Source organism: Mustela erminea, chromosome 12 (assembly GCF_009829155.1).
Source record: "Mustela erminea isolate mMusErm1 chromosome 12, mMusErm1.Pri, whole genome shotgun sequence".
In the NCBI taxonomy this organism is placed as follows: domain Eukaryota; kingdom Metazoa; phylum Chordata; class Mammalia; order Carnivora; family Mustelidae; genus Mustela; species Mustela erminea.
This window is the reverse complement of record NC_045625.1, coordinates 1,479,167-1,501,673: the sequence shown is the minus strand read 5'-3', so window position 1 is coordinate 1,501,673 and position 22,507 is coordinate 1,479,167. Positions and strand designations below refer to the sequence as shown.

Here is a 22,507-nt window from a genome sequence, read left to right as displayed (position 1 = left end):
ACTCGGCAGCCTCGACTGTGCGCGTGGGGACGGGTGGACGGCCGGGCAGATGGACGGGTGGATGTCAGTTTTGCGTGTGGGGGAAGTGGCAGTCCCCGGGGATCCCAGGTCCTCTCAGGAACCCCCGGGAGCTGTGGGGCGGCAACTGAGCAGGACACCTGACCCTTCCTGCGGTGGTGAGGGTCCGCCTGAGAGTTCCCCGTGAGCACTGTGTGCTGCTCTGAGGGACGCTCTCGGCTGCCCTGCTGGCAGGCGGAGGATGATGTCTTGTGTCCCTTGGTGATGGGACCTTGAAGGGCCGACTGTGAGGCACGGGGTTGCCACACGTGGGAGTCTGCTCGCGGGAGACGGCGGTGGGTGAGGGGGAGGGGGTCTCGGCTGCCCCCGGCTGGGCTGCAGCCCCTGGGTGAGAGAGTGACTTTCACAGAGCGTGGGGGAGAGGGGAATGGACACTTGGGGCTGGGGCGCCACAGGCCTGCTTTGGTCCCCTGATTTTGGGGTGCTCGAACTGGGCACCCTCCTGTAGCAACATGGATGCAGCCACTGGATGGGGATTTGGAGGCCTTAGGCGTGCCCTTAATCTGGAGCTAGGGTCCTGGGGGCAGGCGTCCCTGGAGGGTGTGGCGGGGGGAAGGCTCAGATCTGAGCCCCAGTCTCTCTGCCTGAAAGCTGGCTGGGTTTGCTTGAGCCCCACACCCCGATCAGGGGTTCAGGAGCTGGACCAGGCACCTTGATGTTCAGAAGGAGGAGGCACATCCCACCAGAGCCCTGAGTCAAAGCTGGGGGCCCATGTGCCGGCGGTGGGTTGCCGGTGTCCCACCGGAGTGGGGGTCGTGGGGGCACCTGTGGGAGACAGAGCTCTTGCCTTCGTGTCCCATCGAAACCCACGTCATCCCTCCGACCCTCCGTCCGTCTCTCCGTCTGTCCCGCAGATCTTTGCTGAGGGCCTGTGGGGGCCACGCCTGTCGTGGTGAGGTCATGGAGGAGCAGTTCAGGGTGTGAGGGCTGCCTCAGCCTGCCCAGCGACCTGGGGTTGCCATGGTAAACGACCACACTGGGGTCCGCAACGACACTCGGCCCGCTGCGGAGCCCGGAGCTCTGAGGTCCAGCGGTCGTCTGGGCCGTGCTCCCTCCCGAGGCCTCGGGGAGGGTCCTCCCGGCCTCGCCCAGCTCCTGGGGGCCCAGGTGTCCTTGGCTCGGGGCAGTGTCCCTCCTGTCCCTGCTCTGTCCTCACACGGCCTCTCTTCTTCCTTTGACTCCGCTGCGGCTCCTATAAGGGACCCTTGCCGTGGGCTTTAGGGCCACCCCTACCCAGGATGATCTCCCCGTGCGATCCTTAATCACATCTGCTTAGAGCCGTTTTCCGGGTAAGATCACATTTGCGGATTTTAGAGGCCAGCACACAGACGTGTCTTTTTGGGAGTCATCTTTCAATCTGCCTACACTTGGTAGGTAACTTCCCCAAGCCTCAGCCTTCTCATCTGTAAAATGGGACCACGTCTGTGCTTCCCTGATCGTGTTCATGTCAGCTTGAGGTCTGAGTGTGTTCCCGGGTCCGGGCACGTGGCTTGCCCTGGTGCTGGCTGCCGGGGGTACCACCCCATCTGACGGAGGGAAACCAAGGCGCAGAGAGGTGAAGTGGTGGTCCCTGTGTCCAGGCTGGGCTCCTGGGGACCTGCTAACTGGGGACCCGCTGGGAGGGGTCTTTCCCAATAAGGGAGTCCCTCAGAGCCCCTCGCTCTCCGCGCTGACTCCCCCCAGGGGCTCCCCCTCGTCCCCTACCCCTGCCCCCAGGGACTCGGCTGCACAGGCGGCTGGCGAGGGGCCTCCTGCAGGGGAGGGGGCGGCTCCCCCTCCCCGTCTGCCCTTGGTTGGGAGCACGGAAGAGGCTCCTCGCGGCCTCTCGCGGCGGAAGCTCCCTCCAGCTTCCGTGTTGTTTACCGTCCACGTTCGCGGCCCGGCGGGCTCGGGCCGTAATGAGATTCGGGATCGGACGCGAGCGCCGTGGTCCGGTGTTGCTGCCCGTTCGGGGACACATTTGGGTTTAATTTCAGCAGCAACAGGAAATCGAAAATAGCCGGACGTGTTCTGCTCGGACGGCTCCGGAGCCCGTCGGCCCACGTTGCGCCGGAGGGAGGAGCCCCCGCTGCGGTTGACCTCCGAGGCCGCTCCTCTGGGCGGAGCGGGGAGGTGGGAAACGGGCGGCCGGACTCTGGGCGATGTCACCCGAGGCTCCGAGCGGCTGTTAGTGGTCTGGGCCGGGCTGCAGGGGAGACGAGCTTTGTAGAAAACCTTTGGTGTGACCTTGGCCTTGAAGTCTGGGTAACGCGGGCTCTGCCTCATCCCTCCGACTCCCACAGGCCGTTGGGCGGAGCGGCCGGTCTTTTGAGGACTGCTGGGAGAAATTCCCATCCAGGTAGCGGGTGGAAATCCCAGATACTCCCCTCGGACAGCTGTGGTTTTCCAGGGGTCCCCGCTGCGGCCCTGTTCGTGTCCTTGAGTCTGGGACCCCAGGCCAGGGCCCGGGATACAGCAGGCGCCTCTTAAGTGTCTGCTGAGCGGATTGAATGGGTATCAGCTGCCTACCTGCTCTGCTCGGGCTTCCAAGCTGGTACTTTTCCAGGATTACTTTCCTTGGTGAGCTTCTCCCAAGCACCGACGAGGAAGTACCTTCAGGTCAGAGAGCGGGTAACCGTCTGCAGCCATCCGTGGCGCGGCACAGCCCGGCTTTGCTTGCCGTCACATGCCCCCTCCCGCTGGAAAGCTCGACTTCCTCACTGATCGGAACCCGCTGCCCACGGCTCAGGGGCTGCAGACAGACAGACCAACCGACCGGCCTGGCGGTTGGTGGGGAGCCCGGTGCACTGAGCTTTGGGGACTTGGTTTGTGCTGGAGCTTGCTGGGAGCCAGAGGTCCCCAAAGCCAGGTGTGTGTAGGAATCGGCCTGGACAGAAGCCAGGAGTGAAAACCCCCAACCCGGGGCTGGACCAGACCACGTGGGTTAGGCCTGGACCCTCCCCTGGCCACCTGTTGAGGTGGGCAGTCCTTGTGCTGTGTTTCCATCGTAAAATGGGGACATGTGACAGCTCGGGGACCATGTTGAGAAGTGAGCCAGACAGTGAACCTGCAGGGCCCGGCGCAGACCCCGGGGCTGTTCATCGCTGGACAGAGTGGAAATGCCACCCAGTGATGTCCCAGCACGTCTGAGCTTGAGAGACTTAAGATGCTGGACGCCTGTGCCACATGGGGACGTGAGAGACATTGCAACCTTGCGTCCTTTTGGTCACTTTGTTCGGTGACACAGCCTAGTGGCTGTGGGTTGGGCCACCCACTGGCACGTTGTGGGCACCGTGCCACCATGCTGGATGCAACCTGCCCTTGACTGGGGCGAGGCTGGCCTCCGGTGGACCAGGGCAGTGCAGAGGGGCCCATGGGGGCCACTGGTAAGTGCGGGGAAGGATGTGCCGACCCCGGGTTCCCCCGCCGGCTCCTGTCTGGAAGAGAAGCTCCAGGAAGTGAAGCCTCCGCAAGTAGGGACGTTGGCTCGTGGAGTCCCCCGGTGCCTCTAGAGCCTTCTTGGGTCCTGGTGGCTTGGGGGAATTCGGGGACCGTTTGGAGGGTCACCCTCGGGGCACCGAGGCGTGCCTCCCAGACAAGCCCTCTTTGTCTCAGTCACGAGATACCGAGGTCCTCTGTCATCCCAGGTGTTTGGGACCCGGGGGGAGCAGACGGTCTCCCTTTCCGTCCACGGGGTGTCTGGCTAGCCTGTCACCTCCGGGCCACCTGTTTATTTACCCCCAGGGCCCCAAGTTGGAGAGATCCATTCCAGCACGCCGCATCTGTTAAATAATAATGAGGCCATTTTAAAAGGCTTTTGGATTGAGCGTGGTATAAATAAAACAAGAAGTTAATTCATTTCCCATTTTTTATTGATCAAAGGCATGTCAGCTGCCAGTCACCGCGTCTGATCGGGGCGCGGCCCCGGGCGGCCAGGGTCACTCCAGCGGGAACAGCATTTGGTTTATCACGGGGAAATGCAGCTCTTTGTTGCTCAAGGAGACATTTTGGAGATACTCCACGGTGTCCGTGGAAATTTGAATACGGAGGACGCCACCCCCCCCAGAAAGGCAGAGGTGGTCAGAGGCAGTCCTGCTCTGTGGGTGGCTGGGAGGTGGGAAGCGGATACACCCCATCTCCCCCAGCTCCCGTGGGGACTGTGGTGTCCGTGGGTCTCTCTTGAGCAGGGGGCACGGGCAGGGTCCCGTACATTCCCCTGTGGCTGGCTGGGTTGGCGGTGAGCAGCGAGCCTCAGACACCATCTCCTGGAGGCCTTGGGCCGGCCTCCGTCTTTCCGCCTGCGTCTGGGCAGCAGCGTTGAGGCGTGAGGCTGATGGCGAGAGGCTAGCAGGGGTGTGGACGAAGGGCCCAGGTCCTCCTGGGGTGTGGGCGCTCCCCAGCTTTCTAGCTGACCGTGGCCTGCAGAGACATTGGCCTCAAGTGCCCATCCCAGGACCCCGTCCCCTGCCCCCACTGTCCCAGGGCGTTACGGGGCAGGGAAGCTCCGGGATCAGGGATTTCTGGAGGTCCTGAGGGAGGTGGCCCGGGTCAGCTAGCACTGCCTAAAGCAGTTCCCTCGAGGGAAGAGCCCCGCGTTCAGGAATTCGGGGTGGGGTTTTCTTTCCGCATTTTACAAGTGGAGAGCCCTGCACGGAGAGGACAGGCGGTGTGGCTCTAGAGTCGCCAGACCAGGCCTGTCCCCACCAGACACCGGTCTGCAGCTGAGCCCCTGCCCCGCCCCAGGTGGAGCCGGGATCCCAGGACTGGGAGGCCCGGGGATGCCAGCCACAGGCCCGGGAAGTGGCTTTTCACATTGGTGGCAGTTTGCAGGGGCCAGGGGAAGGTCGGGGGCATCCAGGGAGCCTAACCTGGGGCTTTCCCTCGGGGTCCCCCTCCGCCGGGCTTTGCTGTGGGGCACAGCAGACCCCCGGCCTCCTGACCCAGCTGGCAAGGCGGCCATGAGACTTCCCCTCTAAGAGGAGGTGAGGGGCACCCTAAGAGGTCTCCCTTCTCCTTGCGAGTTCTCCGAGCCTCACTTGGTCTGTCCCGTTCCACGCCTCCCGGGGCCACTGCAGGCACTGGGTGGGATCGTGCGCTAGTCCACGCCTGCCTGCCGCCGGCCACGCAGGAGCACCGGCCCCTTGTTACCCCATTACCTCCGTTGATGCTTCGTTCAGACCGCACATCCCCAGTGGAAGCCTGCTGACCCAGGATTTTGCCTTGCCAGGCCTCAGTTTCCCCTTTCGCACCTGCCTCTCTGTGCTGGAGAACATGAGCAGCCCCTGAGGGGACAGAGCAGAGCCACGGCCCTGGGCGCGGGTGGCAGAAGCGGGTGGATGTGAGTTCTGGGGGCCTGGGTGTCCGACGCCCCGCTCCAGCTCGCCCGCGAGTGGCCACGGAGGTCTAAGCCTGCCTGGACACCAGGCCCTCCAGGTCTCCTGCACGTCCCCCCGTAGAGCAGGCAGTGTCTCCCTGATCGTAAGTCGGTTTCGGGGCCACCAAAGAGTTGTGGCCGTTGTGGGGCCAGGAAGCCGGTCCCCAGGGGGGCTCTGAGGCCTCGTGGCTCAGACGTGGGATCTGGGCTCTCAGGGCCGGCTCTGCCTCCCACGTCCGGGATCTCCGCGCTGGGGTGGGCTTTTTGGGGGTGAATGACAGACTCGTGGGGGTGCGGCCGGGCCCGGAGCCCGTGTGTTCTCGCTAATCTGATTTCAGCCTGCTGAGTGGGCGGGACGGAGGGGGTCAGGAGTCCGCTGCACGGGCGGCCCGCCCCGTGGGCTGGGGGGACGGGGGGTGGTGCCCTGAACAAACACAGTGGGGGCCGACTCAGCTCTGGGCTGCTGGTGGCTCGTCAGGGGCCAGTTTCTGGGGACAGACACTTATTGTGGCCACTTCGCTGGCTTCTGGGGCTGAGCGTCCGTCTCCAGATGCCGGCGGAATGGTGGCCGCGTCTCAGAGAGGGCCTGGAGGGCCGAGCAAGGAGAAGGGTGCTCGCGCCTGTGGCCACAGGGACGCGGCCCCCAGCCGGACCTTGTCTGGTCACAGGACAAGGATGGGCAGCTTCCGTCCTGGCACTGGCCACCGTCCGGACCTTTCCTTGCCTGCGGCCACTCAGCCTGTGCCTGGGATGTGCCCGGGGTGTCCTCTCCCCGTCTGGCCCTCGGGAGTCTCTCTCCCGGAGTCTGCAGCCGGCCCTGCTGCGATGGGCCGGGCCTCGGCCACATGTCCTCCTGCGTCCAGGGGTGGTGGGGAGGGAGAGGCCGCGGCCAGAGGAGCGGACCCGAGCTGCAGAAACAGCAGGCCCGCTGCCCCCGCTGAGGGAAAGCGGAGAAGGGGCCAGGAGTCCGGACACAGGGCCGGCCCCTCCACGCCCTGCGCCTCTCCGTGTCCGGCCACTCCCCTAACCGTACACCGGTGCGGTGGGGCGGGGGGACCATGCATCTCATCCTTTGGAGCAGGCCGGCCGCGAGAGGGACCCCGGTGCTGAGCGCAGTGGACAGGAGGAGTGCGTTGGAATGCACGGACGCCCGTCCTCTCCAAGGACCTTTGCTGCTTCACAGCAGATGTGGATCCAATCTGGGCTCTACCTCCTGCTAGGGAGTCTCAGTTTCCCCTCCTGAGAAATGGGGTGAATGATGGGAGGGTGGGGAGTAAAGGCATCCGTGGCAGAGAGCAGCAGAGCCGGCCGGGGGCACAGACGCTCCCCGGGAGTGAGGCCACCTCCTCTCGCTTTGCTGTGGGGCCCGGTGCCGCTGCATCCCTCTCCCGGGGGCCTGAACCCGTCTGTGTCCCTCAGTTTCCCCAGGGACAGCCTTCTGTGGGCCGCGAGCTGCGTGGGGCCGGGTCCTGGAACAATGGGGCCCACGCGGCTGTCACGGGGAGAGGCCAGGCAGACAGACGCTGGGCCTTCGGGGCAAGGGGTGCCGCCCGTCCTGAGCCCCGGGAGGAAGCCTGGCCTCGCCGGCTGCGATTATGGTTTGGAGCCGTGTAATTAACTCTAAAAATGGGAGTCCGGGGACGGCACAGTGTGGACACTTCGTGGAAGCTGGAGCCGGACTGAGGCTGCTGGGCCGGAGGGAAGGTCTGAGACTGGCCGGGACCCGGGGGTGGGGGCTGGGGCGGCCCGTGGCTGGCCCACCGACCGGGGGCCGTGAAGCCGAGGACATGTATCCTCCCGGTTCTGGAGGCTGGACGCCTGGCTGGGATGGAGGCTGGGCTCTCTGGGCTCCTCCCTGCGCCTGGCGGTTTGCCGGCCCTCGCTGGCCTTGCTCGGTGCACGGAGCGCCCCCGGGTCGCTGCCCCCACCAGCACGTGGCCGTCCTGTGGGGTCTCCTTCTCTGTCTCCCTTTTTAAAAAAGTTTTGTTTTGTTGCCGTATAGTCAGGATACACAAGATGTACCTTTCTGTTGGGGGGGACAGGGGGAGGTGAGAGGGAAAATGTCACGCGGGTAGATTCCCGCCGAGCGTGGAGCCTGCTGGGGCCCGATCCCCCGACCCGGAGACCATGACCTGAGTCCATGTCAGGAGTCAGCCGCTTAGCTGACAGTGCCACCCAGAGCCCCCAAATTTATCAGTTTAAGCATCTTTTTTTTTTTTTTTTAAGATTTTATTTATTTATTTGACAGACAGATCACAAGCAGGCAGAGAGGCAGGCAGAGAGAGAGGGGGAAGCAGGCTCCCCGCTGAGCAGAGAGCCCGATGCGGGGCTCGATCCCAAGACCCTGAGACCATGACCTGAGCCGAAGGCAGCGGCTTCACCCACTGAGCCCCCCAGGCGCCCCCAGTTTAAGCATCTTATTATGTGTACAGTTGAGCCGCGTTGGGCACCTTCACGGTGTTGGTCACGATCATCGCTCTGACTTCTAGAACTTGTTCCTCGTCCCAAACTGACACTGTCCCCAGGAGACGTGCCCGGCCACCCCGCCGGCACCACCGTGCTGCCCGTCTCAGTGAGCTTGGCCTCGTGTGCGTGGGCTCCTCCCGTCTGTCCTTTTGTGTCCGTGCGATCCAGAAGCTTCAGGTCCCGGAGGACAAGACTCAGGACCGTCTGAGGCCCAAACCGGCAGCCATAGCCGCTCAACAGACATTAACCAGAACAAAATCGACAATGTGCCGTTTCGGTCCGACTAGCCTCATCTCAAGTGCTCAGTGGGCACGTGGGTCTCGTGGCTGCCCTGCTGGGCAGCAGGTGCTTGGAATGCATCCATCCTTCTGGAAAATTGTGCAGGCTCACGGACGTGAAAGAGACATGACAAGAAGCATCACTGGGCCTGGGGCCGGAATGTCCTTTGCTGTCAGGACATCGCGGTTGCCTTTGTTGAGGGGACGTGGGGAAGTACATCTGGGGACGAGGACGGGTGGGGTCCGTGTGGATTCGCCGACCCGGGGGCTCTCATTGTGGAAGTGGGTCCTTGTTCTTCGGAGCCTCGGATGTTTGGGGGAGACGGGGTCACGCCTGCGGTTTGCTCTCGCGTGTTCAGAGAACACCGTACGCGCACAAGGCCAGTGAGCCCGTGCTGGCCGTGACCGGGACCAGCCGCGGCCGGGGCGGAAGGAGCGGCCAGCCCGGGTGGGGGGTGGGCACGGCCCGTGGGGGGTGCACGGCGGGGGTGAGGGCCACGCGGTTTAGGCCGGGCCCGCCGTAGTGTGGGATGTATGCTGCCCTTCGTGTCCGTCTGTCCCTGCATCTGCATTTCCGGTGGGCGGCACGCGCTCCAGTTTTGCTGTCCAGCCCTCGGCCCTTAGGGAATGGCTGCCGGGGAGGACAAGCGTCTGCAGTTCCGGGACCCCGGGCCACGCCTGCCGCTGTCCTTGCCTCGGGGACGCCCTCGCCAGCTGGACTGCTGGGCCGTCCAAGCGCTCACCGTGGCCCAGCGAGACATGCGGTTGGAGGGCCGCCATCAGGAGCCGAAGCTGCTGTCACTGGTCTTGCGGTGGGGATCAGTGGACAGGATTCGATTCTGGGGCTGGGCCCCTCCGAATCCTGCTCTCCAGGCCGCCTGGCCCGCTGCCCCCCTGCCTTCTTTACCAGCTCCTTCCCCACGGGGCTGCGGCCGGCCTTCCCGTTCAGCCCCCAAGCCCAGCGGCTCCACCAAGCGCAGTGCGGGTGGGAGCTCAGAGGCGGGGCTGCCGGGTGGAGGAGACGCCCCGACTGTGGCTGTGGGGCTCTGGCCCCGGTGCGTCCCCTCGCCTCCCGCCGAGACGGGTGTGTGCCGTTCCTGGGGGGCGCCGCGGACGGACGGCTTCCACGGGGGCAGGTCTGGGCCGGGGTAGGTGGTGAGTGTGTGTGCGTGTGTGATCGTGCTCTGTTTTTGCCGACTCAAACCAGCATATTTCCGGTCCCCATCGTCCAAGCTGGATCCTCTGGGCAGGGTATGGGACAAAGGATCATGAGTGGCCGAGGTGAGCCGGGGGCACTGATGACGTCTGGACCCTCGGGCCGGCGGGGGCGAGGCTGCCCCGGGCCCGAGTGCGCGTCTCTGCCGCTCCCGGAAGCCAGAGCTCGCCGCGGTGACGGCTCTTCTCGTAGACCCGACAGGCTCAGTCTTGTCTTCTGTTCTCTAGTTCCTGTGCCTGAAGAACATCCGCACGTTCCTGAAAGTCTGCCACGACAAATTTGGGCTGCGAAACAGCGAGCTGTTTGACCCCTTTGACCTCTTCGACGTCCGGGACTTTGGGAAGGTGAGCGCTCTCTCCTCCAGGGTCCGGGCGGAGGGGCCGAGCACTGGCTCAGTGCAGGGGGGCCGGACGGGACAGGCCTGGCCCCTCCAGCACGGCCGTGCCCTGCACCCGCAGGCGGGGACGCGTTACAGACAGGAGGGCGCGTGGGGGGCGGAGGGTAGCAGGACCCCCAAGGTGAGATCAGGCATCGAGAATCCAGGGGGCTGGAGGGCGAGCCGGGCGTGGATGTGGGTGGAGACGGGGCACTTGCTGCCCGGGATCTCCGGGTCTTGACGGGGCGCCCGGCTCCTGCGAGGGGGCCGAGATGCGGAAGGTGCTGTGATTATCGGGGTGCGTGTGACAGGGTCCATGGTGGTTATACCAGAAGCAAGCGGAGCGGTCTCTGGCTGCAAGCGTGTGTTGGGCGGTGGGGGGGTCGCTGATGACCGAAGCCCCAGGTTCCCCCGGGTCCGTGGCAGACAACCCAGAAGCTCTGCTGGGTCCAGGCAAGGGACGACCCCAGGCGGGGCAGCCGCAAAGTCTGCGGGCTGGCGGGGGACGGGGGTTTCAGCTCCTTTGTGAGCTGGCTTCGTGGCAAGCCTGCCTTCACAGCCACGTGAGATGTCACGTGTGGTCCCAGGCCACTCCTTGGACGTGGCTGGGATGGGGGCCGTGATATCTCCCGCTGTGTGGAGGCTGGGGGCGGGAGGGAAGAACTGGTTCTGTGCTGCCTGCGATCTGGGGGTCCCTGTTCTCTGTGTGCCCCCCCCCCACACCACGTCCTGCCCCCTCCCCCCACACCGGGCTGCTGGCACAGGCTCAGCCAGACCGCCGCTTCCCGGACTGCCCGAGGAGCCGTTTCCACCTGCTGATGGGAAACATCAGAAGATATTTATTGCTTAATTTGTCTGAGAAGCCTTATCGGGGACTGGGTGTTTGAGGAAATGTGCTGTGAATGCATCATTTATGAAAGGAGGGGGGGCTTCTGGATCTGCCGCTGCGAGTGCTGCGCAGCGGGCTCCGAGAGGACCCTTTCCTTGAGGCGCTGCGGTCACCGGCAGTAGCCTGGACTTTCCCATAAGCCACCTGGCCTGACGGTCCCTCCCCGCGTTCTGGAAGTTGCTAGACAGGAGATTCACAGACCCCCACAAGAACCCATCCCTGTGCGATCGCCCCTTCTGAGCGGTTTCCGTTCCCCCAGAAGGGCTCACTCGAGTCCCTGCTGCTGCGATGTCCCAGTCTGGGGTTCCCGGCCGCCTGCCTCCCTGTGCCCCCGGGCACGTGTGCTGGGGCGGGAGCACCGAGCTTGGGCTGGGTCTTGCTGGCGTCCTGTCCCGTCAGTGGGCTTCTCAGTTCCCCGGGGTTGCTTTCAAAGGGACTGGAGCCGCTCTCGCGTTCTTCCTCCTTGTGCACGGCAGTGCCCTGGCCGGGAGCGCGCACACACGTACGGAGCAGCCGGGAGTGCACACACACGTACGTAGCAGCCGGGAGTGCACACACACGTACGTAGCAGCCAGGAGTGCACACACACGTACGTAGCAGCCAGGAGTGCGCACACACACGTACGTAGCAGCCAGGAGTGCGCACACACACGTACGTAGCATATACTCACGCTCACACACACGTACGTGGCATATACTCACGCTCACACACACGTACGTGGCATATACTCACGCACACACACGTACGTGGCATATACTCACGCACACACACACGTACGTGGCATATACTCACGCTCACACACACGTACGTGACATATACTCACGCACACACACACGTACGTGGCATATACTCACGCACACACACACGTACGTGGCATATACTCACGCACACACACACGTACGTGGCATATACTCACGCACACACACACGTACGTGGCATATACTCACGCACACACACACGTACGTGGCATATACTCACGCACACACACACGTACGTGGCATATACTCACGCACACACACACGTATGTGGCATATACTCACGCTCACACACACGTACGTGGCATATACTCACGCACAGAGCTGCTGTTTGCGATAACCGTGTGGAGGACAAGGCAGGATACACCCTGGCCAGGCTCCTTTCTCGGCCGGCGGGGGGCGGGGGAGACAGTCTATAATTGCATTTTGGTTTTGATGTGCTACAGCTGAGTGCGACGGTGTAAGACAGATGCCCATTCACGTAGCTCAGACTCCCGTCACACGACCCACCGACCGTGTGGCCGTGCGGTGTGCAGCGGTGGGGGGTGGGCTCGTGCTCCTCAGGGGTTCAGGGAGGCTGCTTGGCTCCAGGGCGGTGTCCCAGCTGCACGCAGAGGGGCTGCGTCGGGGCTGCGGCTGGCGCTGGCCCCCGGTCTGCCCACATCACACAGTGATGGACATTGGTGCTGCTTTGCCATGCCGCGGCCTCTGCGGTGGAAACCGGGAGCGGGCTCTTCATTTGTCATCTGTCTCCATTTGCAGTTGCGGCGGGGCGTTGCCAGGAATGGAGGTGCTGTGACGCCTCGGACCTGGGCGCTGTGTGCGGGCGGGCCTCGGTTCATGCCGTGCACCGAGGCCCCTTGGCTCTGGGCGGGGCAGGGCTAGGGGAGAGCTCCCCCACCGCCCCTCTGCTCTCCACATTGTGACCCTCGAGTCAGACTGATTGACATTCTGGCCCTGCTCACCGGCTGGGTGACTTGGCAGGTGACCCGGTGCCTCTGACCTCCATTTGCCCGGTGGGAGGTGGCGAGGCGTCCAGCCCTCAGTACGGGCTCCTGAAATGCCGAGCGTTTGTCACTGTCCCCACCCCAGGTTTGGCTGAAACAGAACTAGACCGTTGTAGACCTGTGTCCTCTGATTTTTGTCCTCTGTTATTTTACTCGTTAAGTCCGCATCTTTGGAAGACAGAGCCCGAGGGCTGAGCACACGGACTGCGGACGCCCGGGGGCTGGGTTTGAGTCCGGCAAGCCTCGGTGCCCAAGGGGCTGACTCAGTTTCTCCAAATCCCACTTGTGAGATGGTGGTGAGACTCCCGCCCCCCAGCTCTGCCGAGCAGGAAGCGGGGCTGTGTTTCCGGAGCTCGGCTCAGCCGCGCACGCCCCGGGGGCTCCTGTGTTCTTCCCTTCCCTCTCCTGGGTCCCTTGACCGCCGGTTGGCTGCGTGGCGGCCCCGTCCTGCCCGTCCATCTGGCTAAGCGTCTCCCCATTAGCTCGTCCTGCCCCACGTGTTTCTCATTGAGGTAAACCTGTGGTTAGCCTTTCCGAGCTGGGGACCGGCAGAGGCTTGGGGTGCAGGGCTGCGCTGCCCCCGTAGGCGCCCACTGCCCCAAGTCTGTTTGCTCGGCCAGTCCCTCCTGATGTCCCGGGATGGAATGCCCTGGGAAAAACCACAATCCCGGCAGAGCCTCAGCGCCCGTGGCTTGGTACCCAGAGGCTCAGGGACTCTCCCTCCCCTGGAGGGTGGCACTGCGTGGGGCGCCGGGCGGGAGGGCAGGCTGCTGGCGGGCTGGTGAGAAGGAGCGCGTCTGTCTTTATTCGGGTGTTATCTTCTGAGGGGGCCTGGCAGGGAGGTCCCCGTGCATAGCTCCGTCTGGGCACAGAAGCGGAGTGTAGGTTCTGTGTGTCTCTTCAGGGATGTTTCTGGAGTTTCCCATGGGCCCGGCTTAGCCTTCTGAGGAGCCCTCCAGGAGCTCCACCGGCTCAGCCTGACTCTTCCAGGTGGGCCTGGGCGCCGTCACTCACGTCAGACTGTCAGACGCGACTGCCCGCTCTGCCCTGCCCCGGACCCCCACCGCTGGCCCCGGAGTGCTGAGTCCCCGCCAGCAGGAAGGCAGACCCTGTCCTTGTCCGGACAAGCTGTTTCCAAGCAGCTGCTTTTCAGCTTCCCTTCTCCAGTGTTGCTGAGTCATTCCTTGGGGAGAGAAGGCATTGGTGCATTCATTCATTCCTCTGTCCACCCACCCAGCCATTTGCACACCCGTGCACACACCCGCCCGCCCAGCCGCGCACCATCTACCCCCCCCCCCCAAGCCATTAGCACTTAATATACTGCGCATTTGTGAAGCACTCACGATGGTAGAGATGAAAGGGAGAGACATGGTCTTGGCCCTCCAAGGGGAGGCCCAGATTAGCTCCTGTGCCATCACCTGCAGAAGAACGGACAGAGTGGAAATCCTAGAATTTCCCCAGGAGATGCCGGGCCGGGCCCACTTCTCAGCCATGACACTGGACCTTCTCTGCGATTTCGTTGCGGGAGGATCCCGTGCACTGAGAGCGAGCACGGCTTGTGTCATGGGACAGACTAAGCCCCCTCCCCGCTCTGGAGAGCTGGGGCGGGTTCCCGCCGCCTGTGTACAGACTGGCCCGGCCCCAGGCCCTTGGGCGTCTCCTTTGGCCTCTCCGTGGGGGCAGAGTGGGCCGAGCAGGGCAGGTACAGAGGGAGCTGGCGTCTGGGGCCCACGAAGCTTCAGAAGGTGTGTACTTGACCCGGGAGCAGTGCTGGGAGGGGCAGGCCGGATTCTCTACTCCCTGGCGAAACCCCGTGCAGAGGCCTTGGTGGGGGCGGCGGACAGGTGGACCCCTGGAGACCCTCGAGGGCTGCGGGAGCCCTGGGTGCGGCCAGCCATGAAGGAACTAGCCCGCTCACCAGGGGAAGCTGGCCAGGTGCTTGCCTTCTGGAGCCTTCTCTTGTGTGGGTTCTGTTAGAGCCAGGTGGTGGGGGTGGGCGGCCAGAGAGAGAGGGACTTCCTGTCCTCTAGACCTGGGTGGGGGTCCATTTTGCGAAGGCTTGGGCTCCTCGAGCTTTCCTTTCTGCAGGGATGAGATGAAGACTGTGGCCCCTCGTGTGGCGTGTGAGGTCTCAGCGGGGACGGGCAGCGCGGGGCCCGGTCGAGGTGGCACTGGTTTCTTCCTCTTCCCGCTCGGCCCCCAGCAGGCTCCATCCCCCAGGAGCGGGAGGACAGGAGAACTGGCTCCCCCGGTATTTCTCTCGGTAAAGGGATTAAGTTTGGGCGGTGCGCGTGGGGCGCATGAGCCGCGGGGCCTGCCGGTAGGAAAGTCTGCTGCAGGTGGACTCTTCCTCTTGTCCCTTCGTGCCCTCTGTTGGACGCACGGGGCCCAGCGTGGGAGCGGGCGTGGGAAGGGCTGCGGAGGGGACCCGCTTCGTCTGGGTCTTCCAGGGCACGCCATGGCCCTGGCTTGCAAGGTGGTTGGGAATTTTGGAGAGAAGATCCTGGTGAGACCGCAGAGTTTCTGTGATTTTTTTCTGGTATTTTGGTCCCTGGAGAGCGCTGGGCCCTGAGGTCGGCTCACGTGATCTTCCCATGTGCATCAACGTGGGGCGTCCTCACCGCCCCTCACAGCAGGATGCTGACCCCAACCCACAGGGAATGGCCCTTCCTGGCCCGCTGCCCGCTCCTGCCGCACTCACTCGCTTTTCTGGGCTCGCCTGCAGCTACCCTCCGCCCCCCGCCCGGCACGTTCTCCCGTGGCTGCAGGGCCGCCTCCCTCCCCGCTGTGGGGTCTCTGTTCCGATCTCACTGTTGGGAGGTGGCGTGCCCCTCGCTGCCGGCTCCCTGGAGCGCGGCACCACCACGAAGTACGACAGGCACCTTTCTCGGCGTGCCTGTCGCCGTCCACCTCCTGGCCGTGGGGACTTGGGTTACCGACGTCCCCCAGGTGTCTAGAATCGCACTCTGCACGTGGGGCGCCGGCCGGTCTGCCTTTGTGTGGGTACGTGGTTCTTCTAGGAGGAGCCCGGGAAGCCTCTGGTCAGGATACCCTGGAGCCCTCAGTGGGTCAGCTGCCTTGCCGGGGCCTGGGGGGCCTGGGCATCTGGTGGCCCTCCAGGCCCTCCCCCCACAGGGCGCCCCATAGTGCCCAGTGGGCGCTGCCCCAGCCCAGCCCATGCCTCCCTACCTGCCTGGGACCCGCAGGTGCCCCGGTCAGTGGGGCTCACTCTAGCCTCCGTTTGGGCAGAACGGATGGCCCTCGAGGAAGGTCTGCACGCCCTCCGACAAGTGTGCCTAATTCTCCGATTTATGGTTCACAGAGACATTTTCTAGGCTCAGAAACTGGAGCCGTGGTGAGAGCTGGCCGTCGGCAAGGCTGGGCTGGGCCCACGGGCCGCTGCGTAGTCAGGGTGTGACGCGGGCGGCCCCGTCCCCGCTTTCTGCCCGCGTCCCCTCTCGTCCTTCTGCTCCTGTCGCTGGCAGGGGCGGGGCTGCCTGCTGGCTCCCCGAGCCCTCAGGGACCTCATGATGTAGGAAGGTACGCGAGCCCCACAGTGATGGTGCGGTCGGGGGCTGTGGGGGTCCTGCTGGCGGATTCTGGCTCCCCCTCCTTTTCTCCAGGGACGCCTCACCTGGAGGCCTTACGCGGGGAGAGGCCGTGGTCAGCCCTGAGGGGTTCTGCCGCCTGCAGGGGGCGTCGGGAAGCTGGGCTCGAGGCCGGCGTGGAGGCCGGCGGGGCCGAGTGGAGGCCCTTGGGCTGTCCTGCTGCGGGAGAGGCCACAAGAGGACCAAAGCAAGGAAGCGCTGACGCCGGGCAGCGACTGCGTGTCTTCCCACACGAAGGTCAGAACAGGTGCCGCCAGTTCCGTCCTGCAGGGGATTTCAAACCACTTTGGGCCTCTCAGGAGGCCGGGAGGGCAGGGTCTGCTGAGTCAGAGTGAGCCTGCTCTTACCTGCTTTCCATGGTGCATTTGCCTGGCGTTTTGCTCTAAGGATTCCAAAGAGGCTAAAAATGTAGTTTGAAACGAGTGGTCCGTAACAGCCCAGGCCGCCCTCGCCAGGACTGGGGCTTTGGTGGGGGCGGTTTGTGGCAGGCCTGGTTGCAGCTGTGGGATGCCGGGATGATGTCCTGGGCATGGGAAGCAGGGGCACGTCTGCCAGCATTGCCGGCCCTCCTACTGCCCTGGCTGGGTCCAGAGCCTGGACCTGTGGCCCCACCCCGTACCCCCTTCTGTCTGTAGGACACAGGGGCCCTTCCCCTCGTGCTTGGGGCAAGTGTCTTCCCACTGAGCCCATCAGCACAGACCTCAGCACCCCAGCGGTCTGCTGGGGAGTGGGCCCACGAGACGGAGCCGGCTTGCTCTGCCAGACCTCCCTGTGTTCCTGTTGTTGCCCCTCTGCCTCTCCCACCAATCCTGCTCACCACTGTCCTAGGGCTTCTTGGCAGCACGAATGCTTCTAGAAGCCAGGTGGGGACGGAGCCATTGAGACGGCTTTCAGAGCTCCAGACGGAGTGGTGCCCAGAGGGCACTTAGCGGGACTCAGAAGTCACCTCACCTCTTGGGACCATAGTCTCCCCATCTGTAAAATGGGTTTGTAGCCCGGCTGTCCCTTTGAGGAGTGTGGAGGAGGGCCTGGCAGGTGCGGCCGTGCGCGCTGGTTTTGGAACCCGCTGCTCTCAGGGTGGTGCCCTCGTCCCCTGCCCCGCTGAGCAGGTGGCTGGTGGCCTTGGCGGGGGGCAGGGTGTGCCGGTGGTTCCTGTGGCCCAGCACCAGCCTCACCCCGTCCAGCTTGTGCTGCGTCAGCCCCATCATCGATTTCTCTGTTTAGCGTCTGCATCGATGAGCGAGTCCCTGGGGTGCTGTCTGGTCGGGGGAGGAGGGGCAGGCAGCCTCAGGACATCGATCGGACACCCCTTCTGTCTGGCCCTGCACTGCCGCGTGCTCGCCCGGCTCCTCCGGTGTGTGTTCACTCCCCTGCGGGGTGCAGAGCCCTGGGCGCTCCCTCGAGGCTTGTCTGAGGACTCACAGACAGTGACCCTGCGGCGACTACTTGTGTGTCTTCGACCAGGCGCTCCGGACACCGAGTCCGCCGCATACTCTCTGTTCAGACGTGGCCGCCATGCGGGAGGAGCAGCCCCAGGCCGAGCAGGGCCCAGTGCGGGGCTGGTGGTGCCGGTTTCCTGCTCCAAACCGTGCCTCCTCCTGTCTGCGGACCGTCCCTTCCCGCCGCCAGGAGCCCACCTGCTTTCCGGGGACCCGGACAGCCAGATGCACGCACGCACATCTGCGCACACACACGTGTAACACATGCACACGTGTGCACACATCTGTGCACACGCTGACCTGCTGTCTCCTAACTCGGCTGGGAGTGGTTTTCTTTGCTTCCAGACCCCAGCTGTTGGCTGACCCCGCCTCCGCGGTGGCGGAGGGAGTCGGGGCTACGTTTCGGTTTCTGTGCCGAGTCCTGACAACGAACAGGTGTGCAGAGCCGCGCTGGGCGGCCTGCGTCTGCCCCCAGGGCCCCCGGTGTGGGGTGGGCAGCCCTTGTGCGTGAGGCCCGGGGCCTTTGCGCCCTTGTGATGGTGCCTCCAAACCGCTGGGCAGGGTCCCGGGGAGGAGGTGGCGCCCACACCTGGCCCGAGAGTTCTCCGAGAGGGGCCTCGGCTGAGGAGCCACGGGGACCTTTTAACCTCCTTCTTGCTCACGATTCATTTCCGGGCAGAGAGGACGTGGGGACGCCGGACTCCGTCACACCTGACAGAGAGGCTGGGGTGGAGGAGGTGGGCCGGGAGGACGCGCCCAGGCCGCACATCTGGGCCTCAGTTTCCCCATCTGTGAGCACACGGTCGCCCAGATGATCCCTTGGTGGGGGTCATCCTGGACGCGCCTGTTGTCCCTGTCCGAGTCCTCCTCCCTCTGTGTCTGGCTTTGCCAGCAGCCCCACCCGAGCGGCCAAGAGTTAGCGCTTTCTCAGCCCAGCCTGGGGTGACTCATGCGTGCCTTTTTTGTCTGTCCGCAGTTAATTAAATATTAATTGGCTAATTGTTTCTCCCCAGGGCTCCAAGACATTGTTTCTGTTGAAGCCTGACAGGCTGATGTTTGCAGCAAAAAATGCAGAGCAGGGCTAAGGGGAGAGAGAAAAAGTAGCAAAATGTGAATAATTAATTGCGACAAGGTATCCTTTCTTGGCACCCTGGGAGGCCCTTCCCGGGCAATGCTCCTTGTTGCAAAGGCAAGGAGGGGTCGGCCACCCCCAGCGACCAGGCACCAGCAGCGGGGTCGGGTCTGAGATGGTGGGGGCGGGGCGTCTCCTCTGAATCACAAGGAGGGCGGCCAGGACCGCGTCGGGGAGAGGCCCCATGGCGGTTCCAAAAGCTTTACCCCCTCCTACCCGCCCCCCAGAAGGCTGCATCGTTTGGGCTGTCCACCCCCCTGCCCCATTCAGGGATCAGGGAGTTTGGGCTGGAGCCCGCGGCTGTGTATCCTGGGTGGTCCTTTTTGACTTTCTTCTTTTCCTTATTTTTAAAAACCTGTTCTTTTTCTTAAAGATTTTATTCATTTATTTGGGAGAGAGAGAGAGCTTGTGCTGTGTGCACTCACCTGCACGGGGCGGGGGGAGGGGCAAGCAGCCTCCCGGCCGTGCTGGGAGCCTGACGCGGAGCTCATCCCAGGACTCCGGAATGGTGACCTGAGCTGAAGGCGACACTTCGGTGACTGAGCCACCCAGGTGCCCAGACTTTAATTTTTTAAAAGAAATTGTTGTGATAAAATGGGTAGAACATAAAATGGATCATTTTAGCCATTTTTGGGTTCAGTCCAGAGGCGTTCTGCATATTCACGGCGCGGTGGGCCCGCCACTGCCGTCTTGTTCAGAACTGTTTCGTTGCCCCAGGAGGGAACCGTCTCTCCTGTCTCGTGCCCCGGCCCCCGGCAACCACCCATCTGTTCTCTGTCTCTGTGCGTTTGCCTCTTCCGGAGGCAGGGATCCCGTCCACGTGGCCTTTTGCGTCCGGCATCCTCCCCTCAGCATCCCGTGTCCGAGTTCACCCACGCGGTGGCGCCTGTCAGTGTCCGTCCCGTCCTTCTTAAAGGTCGGGTCGTAGGCCCTCGTGCGGCTTCGCCACGTGCCGCTTGCCTGTCCCCTGTGGATGGACATTTGGGCCATCTCTCCCTTCCGGCTGCTGCGGCCGGTGCTGCTGGGGACGCGGGTGTGCGAGTCGCTGTTTGGGTTCCTGCTGTCATTTGTTTCGGGCGCCTGCCCAGAAGGGGACCGGCCCATCCCGTGCTGGTTGTGCGTGTTTTGAAGAATGGCTCTAATACTTTCCACAGCGGCTGCACCGTTTCTCATTCCCAGCAGGGCACGAGGGCTCCAAGTTCTGCACATTCTCGCCAGCACTGGTTAGTGTGTGAGTGAGAGAGAGAGAGAGTGAGAGATACGAGATACAGCCACCCCGGAGGGCGTGAGGTCGGATCTCACTGTGGTTTTGACTTGCATTCTCCTCATGGTTCGAGATGTTGGGTACCTTCTCATGTCATCTTTGGGGAGATGTCTGTTCAAGGCCTTCGCCCATGTTCTAATCCATTCCTTGTTGTTGAGTGGTACAAGCTCTTTATATATTCAGGCTATGAACCCCTGAGAGGCACGTGATTCACAGGCACTCTGTCCCATGCCGTGGCTTGCTTTCCACTCTCCCAAGAAGTGTTCTTGGATGCATGAAAGACAGGTTTTGAAGTCAAGTGTAGCTGTTTTTTCTTCTGTTGCCTCCGTTTTTGGTGCCTTGCCCAATGAATCATTTCTGAATCCAGTGTCAGGAAGTTTTTCTCCCACATTTACTTCTTTTTAAAAAAAGATTATATATATATATATATTTTTTTTTGGTTTATTTATTTATTTTTTGTTTATATATTTAACAGCGAGCACATAAGCAGGGGGAGCAGCAGAGGCAGAGGGAGAGGCAGCCTCCCCGCCGAACAGGGAGCCTGATGTGGGGCTTCATCCCGGGACCCCGGGATCACAACCTGAGCCGAAGGTAGAAGCTTAATGATCGAGCCCCCCAGGAGCCCCTCCTGCATTTACTTCCAAGAGCCTTACGGTTTCAGGTCTTACATGCGGGTCTTTGATCCATGTCCGGCTAATTTTTTGTTTGCGGTGGAGGTCAGTGTCCGACTGTCCCGTTCTTCACATGCGGACGTCCAGATTTCCCAGCTCTGTTTCTGGAAAAGACTGTCCTCTGGGCGGTCTTGGCCCCTTTTGTAGTGAGTCGTGGGAGCATCTGTTCCAGGGAGGGCAGTGGTTTGTTTTGAAGACAAACAGGAAGGGAACAGAAGTGTCTGCCGAGTGGCCACGTCTGCTTGTCAGTCTGAGAAGAGCCCGTCCAGGCCCCGCTTCACCGGCCAAGGTCCCCATCCTTAAAAGTCACCCAGCCCCAGCACCTTCCCCGTGTGGGGCACTTGGTCCACAGGGCACGTCTGCTTTCCCGTGGGGGCGTCAGGCCCCTTCCCAAAGTGTGGGACCCTGGCTGGGAAGACAGTTCTGGGGTCACAGTTTTGCCAGAGCCAAGGAAACAGAGATGACCTGGTGGGCATGCTTTTCCCTTAGTTGAGCCAGGTAGGGGAGGTGGGGGCTGCCCTGTGCCTCCCAGAAACAGAGGAGTCGGAGGAGAAGGTTCCAGCAGCTGCAGAGTGAGCTGAGACCTCAGGGTGCCCAGGCCCCTCACCAGCCCCAGATGGACCAGGAGCCCCGGGATTCCAGGGCTCGCGGCAGCTGGAGCCCCCTCTGTCCCTGTGTGCTGTCTGGTTGAGACCAGAGAGGCACACCGTCTCCCGGCCCCTCTGACCACCAGTACTAGGAGCATCACCGCGACTGCTACCTGCAGACGTCATTGGAACGACCCTCATGTCCAGTGCTTGCTCGTGGCTGAATTTCCATGAAGCACGAGCGCCTCGGCGGACGGGCTCTGTGGAGATCCGTGTTAATCAGCGGCTGATTGCTGTTCGTGCTCGGGCCTGAGGCTTCCTCCCGGCCTCTGCACGGAACCAGGTAGAGCAGGAGGAGCTCGTGGGAACGCGGTGGGGCCGGCTTTGAAGTTGGAGCCCGCTCCCCGGGGTGGCCTCCGGGATGCCGAGGGGCTGCCCCCAGATGCAGCAGGGGTCCCTGGTGCCGGATACGAAGGCCGCTTCCCGGGAACGGCCGGTCATCGTGGTGATGGGCGGCTCAGCGGACGTAGAAGGAGAGTGTGAACACGGGTGGGCTCGGCTGAGTCCGCAGACGAGAAGGCCCGGTGCGGGAGGTCAAGGCCAGCCCCTCACGTTGGTCCAGCCAGCACTGGGACCGTCCCCGGCTGTCCCGGGAAGGTGTGCCTCTGGCCTAGGCTGTGTGGACGTACCGGACTCAGCACAGCCTTGCAAACATGGTGGCCATTGTGGGGCCCTCCTGGGAGTGAAGTGGCTGTGACTGCAGCCTCGGTGGCACTGCCACAGTGGCCCCTGGCTGCCTGCTGTGCGTGGCACGGAAGGTGTGGACACCTTTGATCCAGGTCTCACACTCCGTGCAGTGTAGGTCGCAGGTCGGGGCAGGGAAGGCGGGCACTCTTGGGTCTGTCTAGACCGGAGGCACCGTGTGCGCTCCATGTCACGGCAGAGGGGCCAAGCTCAGGCTGGAGCCCGGCTGCAGCCGTCATTCCTTTGGTCTGGCCGGAGGATGCAGCGGTCAGGAGATGGGTCCCACTGTGTCTGGGCTTGGCACCCAGAGGCCAGCGACCGTAGAGCGAGACTCAGCTCTCCTCCTGGACATCCAGAGCCACCCCCTCCCCGCCTTCCACAGCCACCTACGGGGGAGTGCCCAGCCAGGCCAGATGCCGGGGACAGAGTGCTGAGAGGGACAGACCCCCAGCCTCTGCTCCTATGTGGGGGGCTGTCTGGGGGGTGGCCGGGGGGTAGAGTTTGGAGGCTGAGGGCCAAGGTCATCGGGGGACCTGCTGAGTCCATGTGCCTGGCTTTGCCCTCTGGGGACCTTTGTGAATATTCTCTCCTCTTAGGAAAATACGTTTTCAGATTTGATGCAAATGAAGCCAGTGGCATTTATT

The 22,507-nt window shown here is 63.2% G+C and overlaps 1 protein-coding gene across 8 annotated transcripts in view; it reads left to right on the top strand.

The window, feature by feature from the left end:
* Positions 1-22,507, top strand: part of VAV2 (vav guanine nucleotide exchange factor 2) — a 152,009-nt gene that overhangs the window by 21,386 nt on the left and 108,116 nt on the right. For 7 of the 8 annotated variants that reach the window (XM_032307820.1, XM_032307821.1, XM_032307823.1 and 4 more), the window contains one exon: positions 9,619-9,735. The exons of the other annotated variant lie outside the window; for it this stretch is intronic. In XM_032307820.1, the coding sequence (XP_032163711.1) occupies positions 9,619-9,735 (117 nt within the window). The remainder of the gene's footprint in view (positions 1-9,618; positions 9,736-22,507) is intronic. 8 annotated transcript variants of the gene reach the window in all.